Source organism: Petromyzon marinus, chromosome 33 (assembly GCF_048934315.1).
Source record: "Petromyzon marinus isolate PM22_M1 ecotype Great Lakes invasive population chromosome 33, UKy_Petmar_22M1.pri1.0, whole genome shotgun sequence".
Lineage (NCBI taxonomy): Eukaryota > Metazoa > Chordata > Hyperoartia > Petromyzontiformes > Petromyzontidae > Petromyzon > Petromyzon marinus.
Window position 1 is genome coordinate 43,099 of NC_133699.1, and position 22,159 is coordinate 65,257.

Genomic DNA, 22,159 nt, shown 5'->3' on the forward strand with positions numbered 1-22,159 from the left:
CGCCAAGTCACATCGGAAATCAAACTGACTGTTCATGTGTTCAGAGTCATGTCAAAATATGCGTCATACATCTATTTTCTGCATCGTAAATCGATCTATGGTGGCAATATATAAATGTGGTAAATGTGGATCATTGTAAAATCGGACCGTCGTAAACCGGAGACTGCCTGCAATTGGTAAATAATTCTCACTCGTATGATCAATGCGTGTGGTATAAACGCAAGAAGCGGTGGTATCATGGATCGATTGATCAACCAATGCATCGTCGTTCCATGCTACGTGGGAATCACGATGCCACCTTGCCCGACAGGCACCCTACCTGGCAGAATCATCGCCGCCGTCATTGCTCGGCGGCAACGAACACACGAGTGTCTCGCGAAACTCACTGCGCCGGAAACCGGAACGCCGTTTGTTACCTCCAGAAGGCTTCGTCTGGACCAAGGCCACCTCCTTGTGTCGTCTGGAGATGTCCGTGTGGTCATGTGACCCCTGACGCTCGTGCGAATTCACCTCGGCAGGATGGATGGGCGCAAACCTGACATCGTGGACAAACGACAAGAAGCAACACAATTTAAAAAACAAGGTGTTCAGTTGAAACTGCGTACCGGAAATAAACTACAAAATGAAACAAGTATTTCATCACTATTATGAAAACGGTTTTACTTATCGATTTTAAAGTTTCACCCCCCCCACACCCCTTAATATTTTAAAAGGGATGCTGGGGGGAGGAACCAAACGGCGAAACAACATGATGATGTAACCTTTCCCACAACTGATGCGAAATGCCAAGCGAATTTCCGCGTGGGGCTGTGAACGCTGCACAACAGTGGGCTCCTGCTCAATCGATGTCAGCTCCTAATGGAAGCCGACACCGTAACCCTGACAGCAGCCGCTCCCGCCTGACCTTTCAGCAGCCGCACGCCTTAGAGCACAAGCCACGTGGGATATGCGACCGGCGCTCCCAACGACAATGTCCAACTCCCTGAGCAAGTTCGTAGAGAGTGCGCGCCATCTGTGTTCACGCTTGTGCTTCTGTCTGTCCTGTGTGTGTGTCTTCGATTCCCGATCATGGCCAACACCAGTGATGATTATCTGAACTGGTCCTGGGCCTCCCCTAGGTTGAATCAGCCTCAAATGAGTACCAAGTGCTGTGTATAAACATCGCCACTATGGAGACAAAGGCGGCCAGGCATGATGTTGGCCAAAGCGACCCTTCATAGGTGTTCGCTAACAGCACTTGCCTCAAGTGTGTTAAGGCTATACGGGGGATCCTTTTTTCTGTGTGTGCTGGTTTCTGCTCTAGCAAAAATTAGCAACCACTGACAAATGTGGTCTGACTGCAGCAATGATGATTGCCACAAGGTTATATAACAATGACAAGAGTTGGTTGAATTTTGGGGAATTAAAGTGTGAGAGAATATATTACATGGAATTAATCAACTTAAAAAAATATAACAAAACCATTAGTACCCATAAAGTCTCAATGTTAAGCCAAGGAGTGGTTCAACATTTACCAATTAAATACTTGGTTTGCATTCAAACTTATTTTTTCCATCCTACCACGTGCAGATCACCACATTCGGCCACCCATGTTGAGGACTCAGTCTTTCAGACATCGACTATTTTTTCTCATCCACCATGCTGTGCTTAACCACCACCACCGCCACACTGCAGGTCAAAATGTTTATCTTTCTGCTTCTTCCCTTGCTACCGCTCAAATTTGGAATTCCCTCGCATTGCCGCCCCTCCTCCCAAGTTTGTGTTCAATTCAACGAGCGTATCGACCCCTATCCACTACAACTTCGAAAGCGATGTTGCTGACCGCTTTTGTGTTGTTGGGCCTTCGGGCCCGTGCCCCTCAACTGCCACTTATAAATGGACGTATTGGCAGCACACCGGTGCAGCATAAAACAGTCTGACAATGTCGCTGTTTTCCTTAGAGTGAACTGCTGACTCGCCATCAGAAGGTGCCTTAGATTCAGCAGCTATTTTCCCATTCGAATGTGTGACATGAGTCATAATCTTTTAATGCAACCGTTTGCTAAGAATTTTTTTCCGGTAATAGAGGAACCGTCCGACCAAGTCTAGGGAACGAGTCAAATCTGCCCTTAGAACACAGAGCCAATCGTCATCAGACTCGGTCCTATAAGGCAACAGACTGTGAAGCTTCGTGTTCAGCTGCTCATAACATTCACCTTCCGACTGCTGTGACATGACGAGAACTGATTTTGACGCACCAAGCAAGAATTTCTGACAGGGGCTGCTAATCGTGGGAAAATAAGTAACTCTTGTGATGTTTTGGATATACCGCACACCGGTGTTCCGCCAATATGCTCAAATGCTACATGAAGACCATATGATAGGGTTATGAGGTGTGCAGTGGATGGCAGTACAGACAGCAGGTTGCTAATCTGTGTGTGTGTCTGGATGCTAAAACATAATCCCCTCACATAAACTAGTTTTCTTTCTCTACCGTGCACTCCAATTGCATCACGAATGATGGAATAATAATAAATAATCGTCCACAAGCATGAATAGAGTCCAGCAATTCTGTTCATGGTTTCCTGGACAAATAAAGGACATTTTGAAACCTTTATTATTATCATCGTAAATAGAGCAAGGGAGCAGTGTGGGTTGTGACAAGCACTCGGAGGCAGAAGAGCTGAAAGGTCAGCCATTTATAAAAACGTCTGGTAAGCACGTTGTGATCGTTCTTCATTTGCCTGACAAAACTTCACTTGTCGGACAAAATTAACGCACACTACTTCTGCTTTCCATGTAACTGCAATGTTTCCATTGTCAAGAGTAAATTAACTGTAAGGAAGCAGGCCTAGTTTTCATTTACAGAAATTAAAGGTTTATTTTAGTAGCGTTTTGTAGTGCTGGAATTTAATCGATGGAACGAATCTTGGGCCTGGTGCTGCCCCAAGACTCCCCTCCTTCACGACCTTCACTGCAAAGCAGTTGCATTGCAGGATTAACTATCCACAGGGCTCGCCATGGGCTGGTTAATCCACATGACCATATCCCAAAAAGCAGGGCATGTCTTACATTACCCCATCAGCTCCTGCATAGCCTTGTGGCTGAAGAAGCCCATAATCATAACAACCAATCGAAATAAAATACAGTACAGAAAATTATGCTTGCCTCCTCAAAAAAGCCTCACCGAATCTTAAGACTTTTTTTTCAGCAGAGTCCTGGCATGATTTTGCAGATCGAGACAATGTTGCTTTCTGTAATCCCATTTGACTAATGTTAGAACATTTTCAGCAGATTTTATTGTTGGAATATTCAGCCACTACTAGTTAGATTCTATGTTTATTTTTTAGCTATAGGAGGAAATTGGAGAGCCCAGATTAAACCCATGTGGAATGACGGGGGAGAACTTACAAATTCCACACAGAGAAAGACACCCGAGTCAGGAATCAAAACCAGACCCTTTCTTGCTGTGGAGCCACAAATGTTATCACTGCGCCGAACCCTGCCGCCCAAGTAATGGGAGATGACGGTGGAGTGAAAGAGGACTTAAATATCCCAAAACAACATTTTGATAGGTTCAAGTGGTAAGTCATAAGGGCCGTGTCAGAGCACGGATTGCCGATTGAGCCACGAGGCTTATTTCAGCCAGGCTGCTTTCATGGGAATATATTGTCAGCAGTAACATTTGAAATATCTGATCATACTTAAAGGTTGCCATTGGAGAATTTCTAGCTCATTTCCAATTCCCAACAGTCACAGGTGAAATTAGGTTACGGGAACGAAGATTGGTAATTGCGTTTTCTTTTTTTCCACCATTGAGCAACTGTGTATAGGAAAGCATGTGCTTGCAGGATAATGTTGAACAAATTGGAATTATGAAAAAAATATTAATTTAAGACCTACATCTGATCTAGAATAAATAAAATGTTCAAGCCAAGCTGAAGAGGTCATCATAGACCCTGATGTTACCACACCGTGCGCGATTACTTTCTTTCCCCTGCTAGATCCTACAGCTCCCGCATACACAACACACGACCTCCATGACCCGCTCATGCACCACCCCACCCGCTCGTGCACCCCACCGCGTGGCATCGGTAAACGCAATTAAACCACTTTCATTACAGTGTAATTAAATTAATGCCTTTATAGCTTTTTATGGAATTGTCTAAACAAAAAAGCCAATTCAATATGACAAGATGAATAAAATCCATAAATAACAGCCAGGCGAGGGCACTGGGTCCACGGCAAGTGTGCACGCAGCGGGATATAAACCGTAGCGCTCCGACTTCCAGGGCAAACGATAACACTATGTAAGACAATTTTTGTTCCTGGGTAATAAGTGGTATTTTTTTTTATTGCTTATGCCTAAAAAGTATAGAAAATGGCTATTATTCCCCACGAACTTTGCTTTTGTGACCAGGAGTTTATGTGAACTAAAGACACAAATGCACACGTTTTCTCATTGAAAATAGGTAAATTTCAAAATATCACTGTCCTGGTCATAAAAGCAAAGTTTGTGGGGAATAATAGCTATTATCTGTACATTTTAGGCATAAGCAATTAAAAAATAACACTTAGTAGCCAGGAACAAAAATGTGTGTTTTGTTACAGTGTAATCGCAGATGAACCACTCTGCCATGCGTGCTCTGCCAAGCATGCGGCAATTAAGACATGCGATTGACGGGTACATTGCTGTGTGCCCTGGGCACGTCCGCAACGAGAGAGCTGTAGGACATCTGCTGCACAGCCATGGACCTTGACCCCTGGGCGATTTGCGTACATTTATATATTTATGAAGGTCACGTATTCTCATAACGCCACTATAAAAATGGCCAAACCGTCTGCAGTGAAAGATTCAAAGTTTAGTGTCGATGTCCACTGCGAAATGTGAGTTGGCATTCTGATAAAACGTTCGCTGTCTGATGACCGCACTTTTAGATTTTAAAAAAATCGATTACGAAGGAGATTGGATTATAATAAATATTGCTAGCAGAAGGGCCTCCACTCGAGGAAGCTCTAAGAGAGGGTATTTTTCCTACTCTTCTATACTGATCAGATACCTTGGAGGACATGGGAGTACCCACACTTTGATCAATCACACGTTAACTGACAATGGCTACATCTGCGTGGACAGGTGAGGTTTGCAAGTCAAGTGTGCGAACCATAACACCACAGAGGTTCCCCTTTCCTGGATAAAATGAGTATAATCTTACTCTTTCGTATGTAGGATGGCAACATTTACGACCGATCACAAAGCATGGCAAATTCGTTTTAAGCATTTAAAAAACCCATTATAAAAATACTGTAATCTGTGGTATTAATAAGAGAATATAGAAATAGCTAACTCATCGCATGCAGATAATAAAAACCCTTCTGCGTCCGTTGGCAAAATGTTTGAAAAAGCAGCCATTGTGTTCAAAAAATCAGACGTGGTTATTCCGGAGCTGGGAATGTCTGGATTTTAGTTATTTTTTTCTCCCCCCACACGTGTTTGCACACGTGGGTGCGAGTAAGCCAGTGCGCGTGGGTGAACGCGTGCGAGTGAGCACACGTGGTCTTGTGCAACGCGTGTGCCAGAAACACGCGCGTACCCTCTCCGACAAACCGATCCCATGCACAGTTTCACTTTAGCTTTAAGGGCTGGCCAGCAGAGTGCTGTTAGCGAGTACCTATTAAGGTCGGTATGGCACACACGCATTAGACAGCAGTGCGATCGCGTGGCGCGGGGTTTGTGTCCCGCCTTTGCCAATGTTGACCACAAGGCCTGAGGCCGAGTTCACCTTGGGCGGGCCGTTCCGAGTTCAGATATAAGTTTCCCATGATGCAAGGGGCCAGAAAACGAGCCCCGGTTGCTGGGATTGTAACGCAGGGCTAGGACCATAATAATGACAAAGATCATCCGTACAGCCTTAACAGACTGTAGGAATAAGTACTGTTAGTGAGCACCTATGAAGACCGGCGGGTGGCAAGGTACTCATTTGAGGCTGAGTCGATCTAAGGGAGGCTCAGGCAAGGACTGGTTCAGAAAATCGTCATCGGTATAGACCGTGAGCAGGAATCGAACCCGAGATCCAGAGAACAATAACACACAGCCGCTAATACACGCATGCGAACATAGGAGCGCACACACACATTTTAAAGTAAAATTTTAGCGCTCTCACTTCAATTAAGGTTGTGGTATCAAGAAAAGGTCCGATGGATCACATTAGTTTTATAATTAGTTTACTACTTTAATCAGTTTAACGAAGGATGACACTATACTGTAATATTCAGAATTACGTGAAATATAAAGCATATAGCCAACAAGTGACTCTGCTGTCGATTTGCAGTATATTAATTTAAAATACATAGCTCGTTTTCGATATGACTTATATTGTAAAATCGAAGCAAACAAAGTATACATATATATGGATATTTATTTAACCAGGAGAGCGCTCACTGAGATTGATTCTCTTTTTAACACGACTCCTGGCGTGTTACCGTAGCTTTGTGATAACAGTTATTAATGCATCGTTAACAATACGGTACAGCAAGTTAGGTTTTTTATGTACTTGGTTTATCAATTTTAAGTTTGGAATGCATTCGAAATCATATTTGCTTCCTTATAGACCTGAAAAAACCCCACCACTTATTGTCATACCAACATTTTGCAATTACATACAATGTATCTGCTACAAGGCAGTGTTACTGACGACGATTAACACGCAGGCTTTCACGCCAAATATTATCCATAAGAGGTTTTTGGGTTAGATCGTGTAAATATAAATACGTCGTTAAACCCGCCACCACCCGACACAACCAATTAGTAAGGTTTGTCACGTAAACAAAACATGCCAATTCGTTACGAATGTAGTGTAGTAGAACGACACTACACTGTAGTAGAACGACACTACTGTGTTGGCTCGGTATGGGGGCTGTCGGCGGGTGCCATGGAGGTCGTATCAGGCTGACACTGCGTGAACCCAACAGGACACATGACTGGATAAAGGGGGGCCAGGGGCCCCAGGGGGGGTCACGTGGTTGGGGGCTCAGGCCTTCCCGAAGGATCGGGAAGGGGGGCGTGGCCTGGGGCGGAGCTGGCCACGCCGGAGTGGTTATAAGCGGGGTGTGGACGGAGAGCTGGGCTGTTCTGCTGAGTCAAGTCTGGGAGGAAGCCACCATCTACGTACCTCGGTCTCCGGTCCAAAAATGTAGTATCCCTGTGTTAGCTAAGTTAGGAACGGTGGTTACCACCAACCTATGTCGCTAACCTGTTAATGTTAAAAGTTACCCGTTGTGTTTAGATAATAAATAGTGTTGCCTCCAAAGTCCAGTGTGCACCTGAATTTAACCCACTACACTAGTATAGCACACTGGTGTGTTGGAAAGTAAACCCACAACATTTTACAAGGGAGATCCGTGGTGCTGTGTAAGCAGCAACAAACACAAAAGACAAACACATCAACATTGCAGAGGATGCGTACAGGGTTCTGAAGAAATATTGCACAATTAACGGTTGTAAACGAAACACACACACATAAAAAACTCCAATTATAATGACAGCAAGAGGCCCCAGGAAAGTTAGGTACACTTGCAAATAAGCTTTGTGTTTTGGTGAAGGAGGGAAGCAAAGAGGGGGAGGGATATAAGCTGTAGATGAGCAGCAAGGGTATTCCAAAAAACGTGGAACAGTAGAAAGGCTTTTTACAAAATCAAAGTTTCAGCAAATGTTATTTTTAGAAGGAATAAGGAGGCACTTCTGAGGCTATGGCAGGGAGGTAGAGGAACTAAGTGGTCCTTCAGGTAATCGGCGGATTTGTTTATGAGGACCTTTAGGAAGAAGATCTTACAGTGGTGGTCTCACCAGATATACAGGAGGGGGGACAGATTTGAGTTAGTGTACAGGTTGTAACGATGGCAAAACGGAGAGCGGAGTGGTAAAAGGGAGTGAGACATTTTAAGGTAGGTTCACAAGCTATGTATGTAATTATGTTGAAATTCTTTCGCACAGTACATAGCCAACCGTGCTAATAAGAGGTGTTGGGAAGGACAACAAAGGTAGGCGGTAGATGGTGTCACAACAATCAAATGTGCGCAGGATGGTAGCATTAACTATATTCAAATAGAGTTGCGGTAGAATACAGCGTTTGTTTCTGTATAGGAATCCAATTTTGGTTTTGAACGTATTGGCCATGTGGCCAATGTGGGTCTTGAAAGACAGTTTCGAGTCCAGGCTGGGCCCTACCCAACACTAATTTCGGCAGGGAGAAACCTTCAACTAGCAAGTGGGGTTTGATGGATCACGACGGCGCGACGGAGCCAGCAGTGGGACTTAAGATCATGATCACATCAAGCTCATGGAGCGATAAAAAAGACGCACCGTACAGCGGACGCGACAATGCTACATCGTGCTTTTGGCACGTGTTGTGACGGGTATTGCAAGATCCAGCCATGTCCATCCAGTGCTCGCCGAGCTGTATTGGCTTTTGGTTGCCGAACGAATATAGTATAAGGTTGCACTCATTTCACACAAAGTACTTGCCACAAATGAACCAAAAACAAACAAAGACGGTCACTGCATCACGCGCTTTCAAATGCGCTTCTGTGGCCACCTGGAGTGGTCTTTCTTCTGATATTAGGAAGCCACTAGAGCTTTCCTGAGCACTGATTTTTGTGTTTAGTTTGTTGTCCTTCACCCCCACCCCCCCCGTATCTCCAATTAGCACGGTTACCTACGTATGGTGCGAAAGAAGTACATACGTACATCACGGGGTGACAAGAAAACGCACTGTGTAGCGGAAGCGACGGTGCTACATCTGCCAGGGCAACTCCCAGGCGGGAACACCGTTCGGATTCTGCCCCCGCCACATCCATACCCCGTTAAGAGCACGCAACAAGGACCCCACCATACATATTTCATGCGTGCCATGTTCCATTGTAATCAGAGAGACAATGGCGGCGTTCATATATTTATTTGTTTAATTTATGCACTCCTTAACGCTTGGGCCACTGGGACAAGCTGTAACAAGAGGTGGCGCACCGGTGTTTTAAAAGCTGACATTTAGATAACGGCAAATTAATAATGCATCACAGAGGGGGTTTCTGAAGCTGGGGGTGAGCTCGGCAGTTGGAGAGAGGCCCAGGGTTTGGATCAAAGAGGAGAGGATGATTAGAAGGTTGGAGCAAAGTGCCGCCCGTTGGCCGGGGGCGTGGCGGATAGGAAATCAGTCGCCTGCTTGGCGAGGTCGGTGACTCGCACGAAGATGGGAGTCACCGTGCACCGAGTCAACCACCTGCAGGGAAACAAGGTGCCTACAACAAGAAGCAGTGCATCAAGTAGGTTACTCGCAAACTACACGTGCACACTGAATGGGGTGCTACAGTGGCGAGATGTTAACTACTTCGCCTGGTATACAGTTTGTGGGTTCATCCCGACCCTGGCGTCTGTATATTTGGAGTTTGCGTGTCTCTCTCCCCGTGGTAGTGTGAATTTTTCTCCGGGTCCTCCAGTTTTTCCCTCCACAAACAGAAACATGCGGTTATATTATTTGGCTGCTATACATTTCCACGTGAAAATCCAGTTTGTTGAGCTATCATTTATGGCCAGGTAGCTTCTGAAAAAGAGCTACATCGCTCAGCGGGTCTTACCTGGTGAAATAAAAATATATATTTAATAGTTTATAGTTTTATAATGTGACTGCCTCGTATGTGTTGGGCTTCTTCCTTGCATACAAACCACAGCGGAATTCCCGTTATCCCATGATGACGACAATGAAGACAGCGATCGTGCTGATTGCGATGCAGCTGATGTTGCTCTGTGGATATCGCTGTTTCCCAAAACTGTTGCCATAGCGAAAACAACAACACCGAGCACGTGCATGGATAAAAGGAAATTGGTGGCAATTTTAATTCTCTTATCCACCCTTTCCATGAACTTGCTGCAAGCTGACATGATCCGGAAGTAGTCTCCCAGAAGTACATCATTCTTCCTATTATCCGAACCTTCAAACGGATAAAAGGAACGCCCTTGAAGTGGTGGAACTTTCATCTTATTATCAGTGTTTATCCTCAGGTCACTGCTTGGATAAGGGAAGCAAGAAAAGCGCGGATAAAAACAGATAACAAGATACACACTTAGGCATCCCCCACATTGAAAGCGACAAGAGGACTTCCACCATACACACGATTAACCATCCCAAGCAGGAGCCTCCTGAAATTCAGTGATGCGAGCAGCAAAACCTAAATGTGACCTTCATGGCTGAACACATACTCTCTCACAGTAAAGCACAAATTACATTTAAAAACATCAAAATAATGAATCATCTAAATCATTAACATTTAAGTGTATTAATTGAGCGGTGGAAATACTCTGCTCTAACAAACTCAGCGGCTTGGAAATATTGCGTAACTTTAAATATGCTTTTATATATTTCATTTCCAAAATAATTCTCCACTGAGCCACAGAGGGTTCCAGCAGCGGTAACCGAGTTGCATGGTTATTTTATTTAAAGAGAAAGCCGACTGGTGTAACATGTTACAAAAAATATCCTTGGATCGACATACAGACACAGTCGTAACAAGATCGTGTGTTTATCCTCAAAGCCCGGAGAGCATGTGCTGGTGGCGAGCACGCATTAAAACCACTGGCACAATGCAACAGAGGGCGGTGTGGCCAGCGCCAGGTCCGGCCAACCTCTGTCTTGTCAGTGCTGATGCTCATTTAAGGCTGAGATGACCTCGGAAATGCGTTGGAGCAGTTTAAGTACAACTTGCTATCGATGTTCTATGTAGCTTGGAATCTAAGCCTGGTTGCTGGGATTTTGTAATGCAATGCTTGAAACAATCCACCACTATTTCCCATAACAAACACAAATATCTTCCTATAACCGTACAGACAGCTGGGGTAAGTGCTGTCAGCGAGTACGGCATGACCCAGGGGGAAGCCTAAGACCGAGTTCAAGATTATAGTCCCTCGTGTTGTCTGTGAGCGGGAGTCGAACTCGGGTCGCTGGGTTCGTCGTGCGGTGCGCTTCCTACAATAGAAACACGCAAACATCAACAACATGCACGTATACGCACGTACACACACAAAACCACAACAAACCAAAGCCACCATACGCCGTGACGCAGGCACACACCTCCCAACCATGCAGGCAAAGCAAGTAGCTTTTGTGTATGCAACACACAGGCCAGACTGCCTCTGCCTCCCCCGAATCCGTGGCTGTTCTCCAACGCTCACAAGTTAGAGTGCCCCCTACACTCAGAGGTGCAGTACTCCACTCCATCAGTGATCCACATTTCTGTGACAGGGACGAGTCTAGCCAAAAGGCAATCGGTGTGAACTTTCCATTGAGTGGGGGCTGCCTCACCAGACATATGCATGTTGTTATCCTCAAAGGGATGATGATAGTGTTGATTCCGGTAATTGGGACAGTAACGAAGGGGATTGTGATTATTCTGGTGGTGATTATGATGATTTTGGTGATAAAGATGGTGATAATATAATGAAAAAGATAATGATTCTGGTGGTAGTGATTATGACGTTGGCAGTAATTAAGACAATTATTTTGATTACGACATAAGATAATAATTATGATGAAAACACTGACCACGTTAATGATGATAAGGACTGTGGTGGTGATAAAGACAATGATGTTCGGAAGAGTGACATGGCCTAGCGGTTGAGCATTCACCTCTTGCTGCAGAGGAGAGCTGTTGGAATCCATCGGCCGCCCTGATTATAATATTACTGCGGGTGTAAGAATAAAAAAAAGAAATCCGCCATCTACTTCACAGTGGAAGTTAAATATCCCATGGTGTCATGGTAGGCCATTGTGTGCTGGCATCATGGTCCAAGTTAGAAAAATTACCCGCAAATTACACAATTGGAATATACACAGCAATCATCGCCCCCCCCCCCCCCCCAATTACAAACATTTGCCAGGAACCTCCTGAAAAAGAGTCAATAAAATAATAAGATGACGACAATGATAATGGTGATGACACAGAGATGATATGGCAGTGATGGCGGGAGTGATTATAACCATAATACCTACGACCCCGCATGACAATGATGATAAATGCACTAACGCTGATCCGACCCAGGAAAGGGTCACAACTTACACTTTTATGGGTTTGCTGGGAACGCATGAGAGTATTGGCGTGCATGAGCACGGGCACGTGAGCATGTGTGAGCATGTGTGAGCTTGCAGGAGCCCCGCCGCATAAATAGAAAAAGCTCCCCCGTATAGCCTTACCAGACTGTAGGAGCAAGTGCTGTTAGCGAGCACCTATGAAGGCCGGATTGGGTCACGAGAGGGTGGGTGGCCAGCACCACGCCAGACCGCCTTTGTCTCCCCAGTGGCGATGTTTACATACCACGCCTAAGTACTAATTTGAGGCTGAGTCGACCTAGGGGAGGCCCAGGACCGGATCAAATAATCGTCGCTGGTGTTGGCCGTGAGCGGGAATCGAACTCGGGTTGCTGGGTTCGTAGCACAGTGAGCTAACCGCTCCACCACCGCTCCCCACACAGAAAAAACAAACATACACACCGACATATTGATAGATGCACACACGCACACACAGACGCACACACGGACGCACGCACACACAGGCATCCACACGGCCAGCAAGGGGTGCCCTCGGGCGCGTTGTGTTGGGACTTGAGACAGCAGTTGCCTCGCGTGCTGTGCCACTTAAACTTCATTTATCAGGTTTCACCACTAAACTTATGTTTCCTTATTTTATCCAAAGTGTCACTCTTTATCATGGGACCTCCTTTGCCAGTACCAAAATATGAGAATAGGTTTTCCCCTTGTTTCTGGCAACAAAACAGGTGTTAAGATGTTAAAACACCAAACTGAAACCTTTTACAAGGAATCATGTTTGCATTGGCGTCATCTGATCTAGCGCCACGAATGTTCCCCACGGTAGGTAATGGAACGCGGGTCACCGGGTTCATAATGCAATGCGTTAACCACTGTGCCACCAATCCACACTTGTGTACAGCAGCACCCATGTGACATAGTGCTCAGCCTATAGTAGTGATTACCACCTTTTGCTTGTGTACAGTTTTTATATTTTAAGAATGCCGATTTTGTTTCATCCACAATAATTATTTGTTGAAATATTTACACGCAGCAATGGCGATTAAACCGCTCGCACTGCTCTCGAGGGGATTTTGAGAAAGCGTCACCCGCATTGCCGCCCCCCTCCCCTCCACACCTCCACACCGCTCCCCCTCCTCACACCGCACGCCCCTTCTCGACCCGCCCCCCCCAAAACCACCCCTACTCCCCACATACCACAGGCCCCCCACACTCCACACCGTACCTCACCCCACAGCAAGCCCCCTCCCCACACACTGCACCCCAGCCCCCACACTCACACCGCATCCGACAGCTTCGTTGACGACGGCCGAAGGGCGACGAGAGCATGAGCCCGGCGCTCCCGCCATGAAGTGCACACTCACAACAAAGATCCCCCGTATAGCCTGACCAGACTGTTGCGGCAAGTGCTGTTAATGCCTATGAAGGCTGCCATGGGTCACGAGGGGGTGGGTGGCCAACACCATGCTGGTTGCCTTTGTCTCCATAGTGGCAATGTTTACACACAGCACCAGGTACTCCTTTGAGGCTGACTCGACCTAGGAGAGGCCCAGGACCGATTCAGATAATCGTCACTGGTATCAGCCGTGAGCGGGAATCGAACCCGGGTCGTCAGGTTCGTAGCGCAGTGCACTAACCCCCCCACCCCTTACTCACGACACACACACATGTGTGTGTTTAAGGCCAATCACTGCTGCTTCAGTGGCTATGCACTTTGGATAGCGGACGCTAAGAGATTAGTTTCTCCCGAATGCAAGAAGTAGCATTTTTTTAATTTACCTTCAGCTCAGATGCCCTTAAAGGACCACTGTCTGCCAACTCACACAGTGAAATGAATTCCCAAGAAATTATTCCTGTAATGAGGAGAAAATGACGAGACACAAACGTGTGTGCCAACCGGAAAACATACCGAGTAGTAATGCAGACAAGCGGTGAATTATAAACTGCATTGTCCTGCTGCTGTAAAAAATGTTAAGGGCAACAATTGTCTCTTGTGAGTTTATGGTTTAAAACAAACCAAGGCTGCGAGTGTTATTAAACAGTGCCATACACGCAGCATGCTAATGGCATTTGGCGTGCAATGCATGATAGGAGCACTGATCCCATGGTCACAATCGTGAATTTTTCCTGCCTAGAATTCACCAGAACAGATAGTGAAAAACAAAGAGTTAATAAGTAACCTTCTATCATGCTCCAAAAACGCAAATCTCATGCTATAAAGTAATTAAAGACAATAGAATGAGAAACATTTTAATAAGTGGCTAAAACCTCTCTCTGCATGCCAGCCCAGGTTGCAGAGAAGAAATTAATCATGGGCGAGGGGTCCTAGGGTCAATAGGCGGCAAGGGTGCGCACACTCCAGTGCATATCTCAAAAGCCTTCTCTGTACACAGTTCCCAATGCCCGTAGGGATTTGCAAATGTTTATAAATAAGAAACCTCCTGCAGGCACCAATACCGGACCAATAGAACCCACCTCTTTGCAGGTTAAAAACACCCATTGTGCTTCCCCAACTATAGACTGTTGGTGCAAGTGGTCTCAGTCAGGCCCAATTAAGGCGAGGATGGCGCGTGATGAGGTGGTGTGGCAAGACAGAGCACACCGCCTGGCTGCCTTTGTTTACCAGGTTCTGGCGTTGCCCACAGAAGTAAATGTTTACGTAATGCTGAATCAACCTACGGGAGAGCCAAGCAAGGTTCAGACACCTACTGTCACCAGCAGTGTGCCTCAATTTGCAGGAATGAAACCTGGTCAGAGATAAAGTGCCCCTGGATAACCGTATAGACTGTTTGGGCAAGTGCTGTACGTCACTTAAGGCCAGAATAGCACACGATGGGGTGGTGTGGACAACATCAAGCCTGGTTACCTTTGCCTCACCAGTACTGATGCTTACACACTGCACTCATGAAGACTGAGTCAACCTAGGGGGCGGCGTATGGAACAAGTTTGAATACGACTCTCTTGTGATGTTCACCATGACCACTGATTTTGATTTAAAGCTTTCGTGACTGCAAGGATTCATCTTCTTTGGTTCTTTCGGTAAAGTCACGTAGAATGAGAATAAAATAAAAAAAATAAAACAATAAAATTCTCACGACGTTTCGGCCACAACACAAGTAGCCTTCTTCAGGTGAAGGAACAAAACTGCCGGGACGACAGAGCTTTAATTAACGCTGCTAAGATTCGTAGCGTCTTTTTAAGCTGGTTGAGAGAAGTGAGGCACCTTGACAAAGGGGTTTACATATCAAACAGGAGAATTTAGCATTGAAATAGCTGGGGGATTTGCTTGTGACAGGTCACAGAAATAGCTATGTTAAAGTCAAAGCCTAGACATCCACACAGGCACCTAGTGCATGGACGCCAAAAGGGGGCTGCAACAACTCAAATATCATACAGTAAACCGATGTGAACAAAACCTGAGTCTAAATTACATAAATATAATAAATGTACTCAATATATTCTTCAATAAGCAGAGCTATTAACAGCAACTGGGTGTACACTACACTATATAATGAATACCATATAGTAAACAAAACTAAAATATAAACTACCTCAATGTTATCAATGAACTCTATATATTCTCCAATCAGCTGGGCTACCATATATCACGATGCTATATGGCGAAAAAAAATGGGTGGATTCTTTCCCTCCACGTCAGCACCACGGACAGCTACGAGCCCCGTTCAGATGGACGAGTCCATCCATGGTCGGAACAGAGGAGGGAGGAGAGAAACAGCTGCAAGGCGCTGTTATAATCATGTTATAAACCATACCATTAACCATGGTGTGAGAAGTATTAAGAGTCAATGCCAGCGAAAGAGCTGCGGTCTGAAGGTCACCATAAAATACAATTAATTAAGGACCGAAATGGTTTAAAACATCTTTCCAATGGTTACTAAGCCAGAATCCATCCTCTTGGTTGAAATTGTGTGTGCTTGTATATGTGGATGGCCTCATGAACGAATCTCTCATGGTTGCCGGTTGGCTTGCAAAGAACCTCCGTCTTGGAGAAGTCAGTTATTTCAATGCTAAATTCTCCTGTTTGATTTGTACTAGGTGCCTCTGTGGATGTGTAGGCTTTGACTTTAACATAGCTATTTCTGTGACCAGTCACAAGCTAATCCCCCAGCTATTTCAATGATAAATTATCCTGTTTGATATGTAAACCCCTTTGTCAAGGTGCCTCACTTCTCTCAACCAGCTTAAAAAGACGCTGCGAATCTTAGCAGCGTTCATTAAAGCTCTGTCGTCCCGACAGTTTTGTTCCTTCACCTGAAGAAGGCTACTTGTGCTGTGGCCGAAACGTCATGAGAATTTTATTGTTTTATTTTATTATTTTATTCTCATTCTACGTGACTTTACCGAAAGATACTCTTTGGTTCTATTCGGTAAAGTCACGTAGGTAAAAAATAAAACAACAAAAATCACGACGTTTCGGCCACAACACAAGCGGCCTTCATCAAGTGAAGGGATCAGGCTGTCTCGAGGACAGCGCTGGAGTGAAACACAGCCACGCTGAGACCGCGGACCTTTAAGCTGTGTGCGAGGAAACAAGGTGCCTTGACAAAGGAATTAGCATAAAAATTAGGATTTGATTGGCCGACTTAGCATAGAGGTGGTGTACGTGCGGGTGGACTTATCAAAGAAGAACCCAGTTCCACATATAACAAAACTAGATGTTAACAAAATCGTCATTAATCAGAGTAGCGCCCCAATTTCGGACAATCTGAAAACAGTACTGGCTAGGGGACTGAATTTTGCTGTCACCCCAAAACACATACCAGTAGATGATATCATCTCTCAGGTCGATGTAGCCCTCAAAGGCATAGGACACATCCAAGCAGACGTTGCGAGAGCTGAAATAGCCACTATTCTTAAGAATGCTAAGAAACCCATTAGTAACATCAGCAAAAACGAACGCTCTGAACTCGCGAATTTAAAAAAAACAGAAGTGATATAGTCATCCTCTCAGCCGATAAAGGCAACGCTACTGTAATTATGGATAAAGATTCATACAACAACAAAATCCAGAATCTGCTCAACGATGGAAGTTACTCAAAAATTAAAAATGACCCTACCAATAGCCTAGCGATAAAAACCAACAAGATCATCACAAGTTCGACCTCCCTAATCGACCCAAATAAACGTCCCTCCCTAAAACCTGCTGCAAGACCCCCTAGATTCTATGGTCTTCCCAAGATTCATAAAGAAGGCACCCCACTACAACCCATCGTATCCACGATCAACTCCCCTACCTATAGACTAGCCCGTTTTCTGTCAGATACCTTGCTGCCTTTCACTGGCAAGACCGCCTCAGCAGTACTTAACTCAGCCCAATTGGTCTCTATGGTCAAAGACGTTGTACTGTCCCCTGACAATATCCTTGTCAGCTTCGATGTGGTCTCTTTGTTCACCAAGGTCCCAGTACCTGATACCATTGAAATAATTGAAAATTTGGTCCAACATGGACTAGACCCCGACACACCTGCACTGGTTAGGCACTGCCTCAACAATACCTACTTTACTTGGAATGGCTCCTTCTACAAACAAAATGAGGGTACCCCCATGGGATCCCCCTTTGTCGTGATAGCCAATATTTTCATGGAGAAATTTGAATCAGACGCCATCCAGACTTCCACCCTCAAACCTTCCCTGTGGAATAGATATGTGGATGACACTTTCGTCATTTGGCCACATGGCCTCCCAGCTCTGAACCTTTTCCTACACCACATCAATTCCAGACATCCCGCCATCAAATTCACCATGGAAGTGGAGAAAGATGGCAAGCTACCATTCTTAGATGTTCTGTTTGAGAGGAGACCTGATGGCTCATTGGGGCATTCTGTCTACAGGAAACCCACCCACACAGATTCCTACTTGAAACCTGATTCCCACCACCACCCAGCCCAAAAGAATTCTCTCATCAAAACTTTATACCATAGGGCTCATTGCATTTCGGACCAACACCACCTGACCAGTGAATTGAAACGTGTAGAGGTGTTAACTACGCGCTGTTGCGTAACCTGCGTTGCCACCAGGGCAGTGCAGCATTACCCCTGGGTACAACGGTAGGGATCAGTCGAGGTGAAACGGATCGTGGCCAGGGTTTGGTGCGAACCAATCAGACGGTTCCACGTGGGAATGTATGATTGGTTCTACCTGGCCACGAAGGGGTATAAGACGGGTGACCCAACGGACCTCGGGGAGTTCTCTCCCTGCACGAAGATAGAAGACTGGGCTGAAGCCTAGCTAGGACCCTGGACCAGCCTTTCAGCCCTTCTAAGGGCTAAGGCTCGGCATACCCAGTGGTCAGGACCCACCGGGCCAGCGGTGGGTCAGATAGCCTCCCCTAGGTCCTAGCCGGAGGACTAGGATAGCGGTAGACGCGTGAGTCCCGCCAAGTCCGGAGGTTGTACCTCCTTAGCTATCAAGGAGGTTAGCGGTAGACGTGAGAGTCCCGCCAGGTCCGGAGGCTGTACCTCCCTAGGGTATCGGGTGAGGGGACCGAATATCCCTCTGTGCGTGTTAAGCGTTGTATAAGGAAATAATACAATAAACAGAGTGTGCCTCCTAAAGAAGTCAGCTCGTCCTTACAACACTACAACTGGTGTCAGAAGTGGGGTCGGCACCAGGGCGAGGACATGTCGTTATTGAGGTTGCGTCGCCACGCGAATAATGCGGTTCCAAGACAGGGCAAATTTAATTCATTTGTCATGAAGCGCGGCTTGTTGATGCATTGGGATGCTGACTCGTGTCAACATAAAATCGTCGTGCCATCCGCCTTGCGATGCAAGGCCGTATGGGCGGCGCATGAGCGTTTATTGCACCTGGGTGTTCATAAGACCATTGGGTTGTTGCGGTTGCAATTTTTCTGGCCAGGCATGCTGCGCGACGTCACTGACATTTTGCTGGGATGCACCCATTGTGCGCAACGTAAACCGCCGGCTAAACCGGCATGTTCACCCCTGCAACCCATTTCGGTCTCTCGTATAAATGAGTTGGTGGCTCTCGATATTTTGGGCCCTTTTCCTACTACGCCACGGGGTAATAAGTACCTTCTGGTTAGGGTAGAGTATTTTACACGGTGGCCTATGGCCTGGGCCCTCCCCAACCAGTCGGCGGCGGCCGTTGTGGACGCCATTGTTCAAGGCTACGTCCTGGACAAGGGCGCACCAGAACGGTTGCTGACCGATCAGGGAAGAAATTTTTCGGGAGCCTTGCTGACTGATGTGTGCCGCCTGTTGGGCACTAAGAAAGTGCGCACTTCGCCCTACCATCCCCAGACCGACGGCATGGTGGAGCGCCTTCATAGAACTCTCACCGCTATGTTATGCCATCAGGTCGATGAATCCCATCTCGATTGGGACTGGCAGGTTCCGGGGGTCCTCACCGCATACCGTATGGCACCTCACGCGGCGACGGGATTTTCCCCGTTCTTTCTAATGTACGGCAGGGATGCCTTTCCACCCGCCGACGTTCGGCTGGAAATCGAACAGCCACCGCAAAAGTCAAAGCTCGTTGACCACTTGCGATTCAACCTCCGTAAGTTGGCCGAGGCACGGGAGGCCGCCATTGAAAATTCGGCTTCCCGCCAACGGGCGAATTTGCGACTGCGGGACCCTCGGTCGTACACGCATCGGTGGGCACCGGGAGACAGGGCATGGCTCCACTGCCCCCAGGTGCTGGTGTCCACGTCGGCCAAACTCCTCAGACCATGGCGAGGACCGGTTGAGGTAGTGGAAGTCCTGCGTCCCCAATGTGTTAAAATTAGCTGGGGACGGCGTCGCTGGTGCGTTCACTCCTCTCGGTTAAAACCCTTCGTCACGCCACGCGTCCCTCCACAACACACACGACATGGGGGCCGAGTGTGCGACGCGTCCGACGAGCCGGATGTTGCCCCGTTGGTGCCTAACCCACAGCGCAGGCGTGTCATTCCTCCTGCAGATGACGCGGGAGTGACGGCTCCATGCAGGCCACGTTCGGCCTCAATGGACCGTGGAGCAGCAGGTGTCCCCATGGAGATGCCTAAAGGCCCACCGGATGCTCTGGCTCATCCTCCTCCTTCCCTTGTGCCGCCGACAAAGCCTGCCATCCCCTACGATGGTCCCGCGAAACGCACGCGCGCGAAATCTCGCCGGTTGTTATAATGTTTCTTTGGCATGTCTAGTGCCTTGTACATACGTTATGTTGTTAAGGGGGGTATTAATAGGGGTTTAATTGTTCTTGTTGTTCGTGAGCACACTCACAATTCTTCTACCGTTGGTAATTTCGGAGTTTCCCATTGTTGCAGCCGGGACGGCTGGAGCTTCCGAAGGAGGGGGTGATGTAGAGGTGTTAACTACGCGCTGTTGCGTAACCTGCGTTGCCACCAGGGCAGTGCAGCATTACCCCTGGGTACAACGGTTGGGGTCAGTCGAGGTGAAACGGATCGTGGCCAGGGTTTGGTGCGAACCAATCAGACGGTTCCACGTGGGAATGTATGATTGGTTCTACCTGGCCACGAAGGGGTATAAGACGGGTGACCCAACGGATCTCGGGGAGTTCTCTCCCTGCACGAAGATAGAAGACTGGGCTGAAGCCTAGCTAGGACCCTGGACCAGCCTTTCAGCCCTTCTAAGGGCTAAGGCTCGGCATACCCAGTGGTCAGGACCCACCGGGCCAGCGGTGGGTCAGATAGCCTCCCCTAGGTCCTAGCCGGAGGACTAGGATAGCGGTAGACGTGTGAGTCCCGCCAAGTCCGGAGGTTGTACCTCCTTAGGTATCAAGGAGGTTAGCGGTAGACGTGAGAGTCCCGCCAGGTCCGGAGGCTGTACCTCCCTAGGGTATCGGGTGAGGGGACCGAATATCCCTCTGTGCGTGTTAAGCGTTGTATAAGGAAATAATACAATAAACAGAGTGTGCCTCCTAAAGAAGTCTGCTCGTCCTTACAACACTACACATGTACACCTGGCCCTCAAAAGGAATGGATACTCTGACCGTACCATCCGCCAAGCTGTTTCTCCCTCCATACAGAAACAACCACTTGATACTCCGGTCAAAACCATCACACTACCATATATATCAGGCGTTACTAAAAAGATTTCCAAAATTCTAAACAAACACAAGATCCAGGTCCGGTTCAATACAGTACACAAAATTCGTGATCTGATCCCATCCGTGAAGGATGTCATTCCTGACTTACAGTACCCCGGGGTTTACAAATTGAGTTGTACCTGCGGTTATTGCTTTATCGGGGAGACAAAGCGACATGTCTCTGACCGAATTCGCGAGCACAAATCAGATTTGAAACACGGCAAAATGAATTCTTCTGCCGTGGCTGATCACTGTTACAACGCTGTGGGTGATCACGATATAATTTTCTCCGATACCAAGGTTTTTATCAGAGATTTGTTCACGAGGCAATTCAGATCTACAAACACAGACACAATTTCAACCGAGAAGATGGTTTCAAATTAAGCAACCATTGGAAAGATGTTCTAAATCGAACTAAACATTAAACTAATTTTCAATGGTACAGTATATTTTTAAAGTAGTGGTACCCCAAACTTTCGCAGCTCTTAAAAATTCCCTTTTCAGACCATCAATAGGTAAACTCCCCCTCCCCCCCCACGCCAAACGGCAAGTCCACCCGCACGTACACCACCTCTATGCTAAGTCGGCCAATCAAATGCTAATTTTTATGCTAATTCCTTTGTCAAGGCACCTTGTTTCCTCGCACACAGCTTAAAGGTCCGCGGTCTCAGCGTGGCTGTGTTTCACTCCAGCGCTGTCCTCGAGACAGCCTGATCCCTTCACCTGATGAAGGCCACTTGTGTTGTGGCTGAAACGTCGTGATTTTTGTTTTTTTATTTTTTAACTACGTGACTTTACCGAATAGAACCAAAGAGTATGGATCCTTGCAGTCACGAAAGCTTTAAATCTAGAATTTACCAAAAGAACCAAAGAAGATGACCACTGATGTTAACTATAGCCGGGAATCGAACCCGAGTTGCCAGGTTCCATAGAAAAGTGTGCTCACTACTTGACCACCGCTCCCCACAGCCACTACACAAGCACGCTCAGCCTATAACAAAACCACAGGAGCACTAACT

At 46.7% G+C, this 22,159-nt stretch overlaps 1 protein-coding gene across 8 annotated transcripts in view; it reads right to left on the minus strand.

Moving 5' to 3' along the window:
- Positions 1 to 22,159, minus strand: part of LOC116948260 (signal-induced proliferation-associated 1-like protein 2) — a 154,617-nt gene that overhangs the window by 17,838 nt on the left and 114,620 nt on the right. For all 8 annotated transcript variants that reach the window (XM_076071401.1, XM_076071404.1, XM_032964751.2 and 5 more), the window contains one exon: positions 417 to 535. In XM_076071401.1, coding sequence (XP_075927516.1) covers positions 417 to 535 — 119 coding nt within the window. The remainder of the gene's footprint in view (positions 1 to 416; positions 536 to 22,159) is intronic.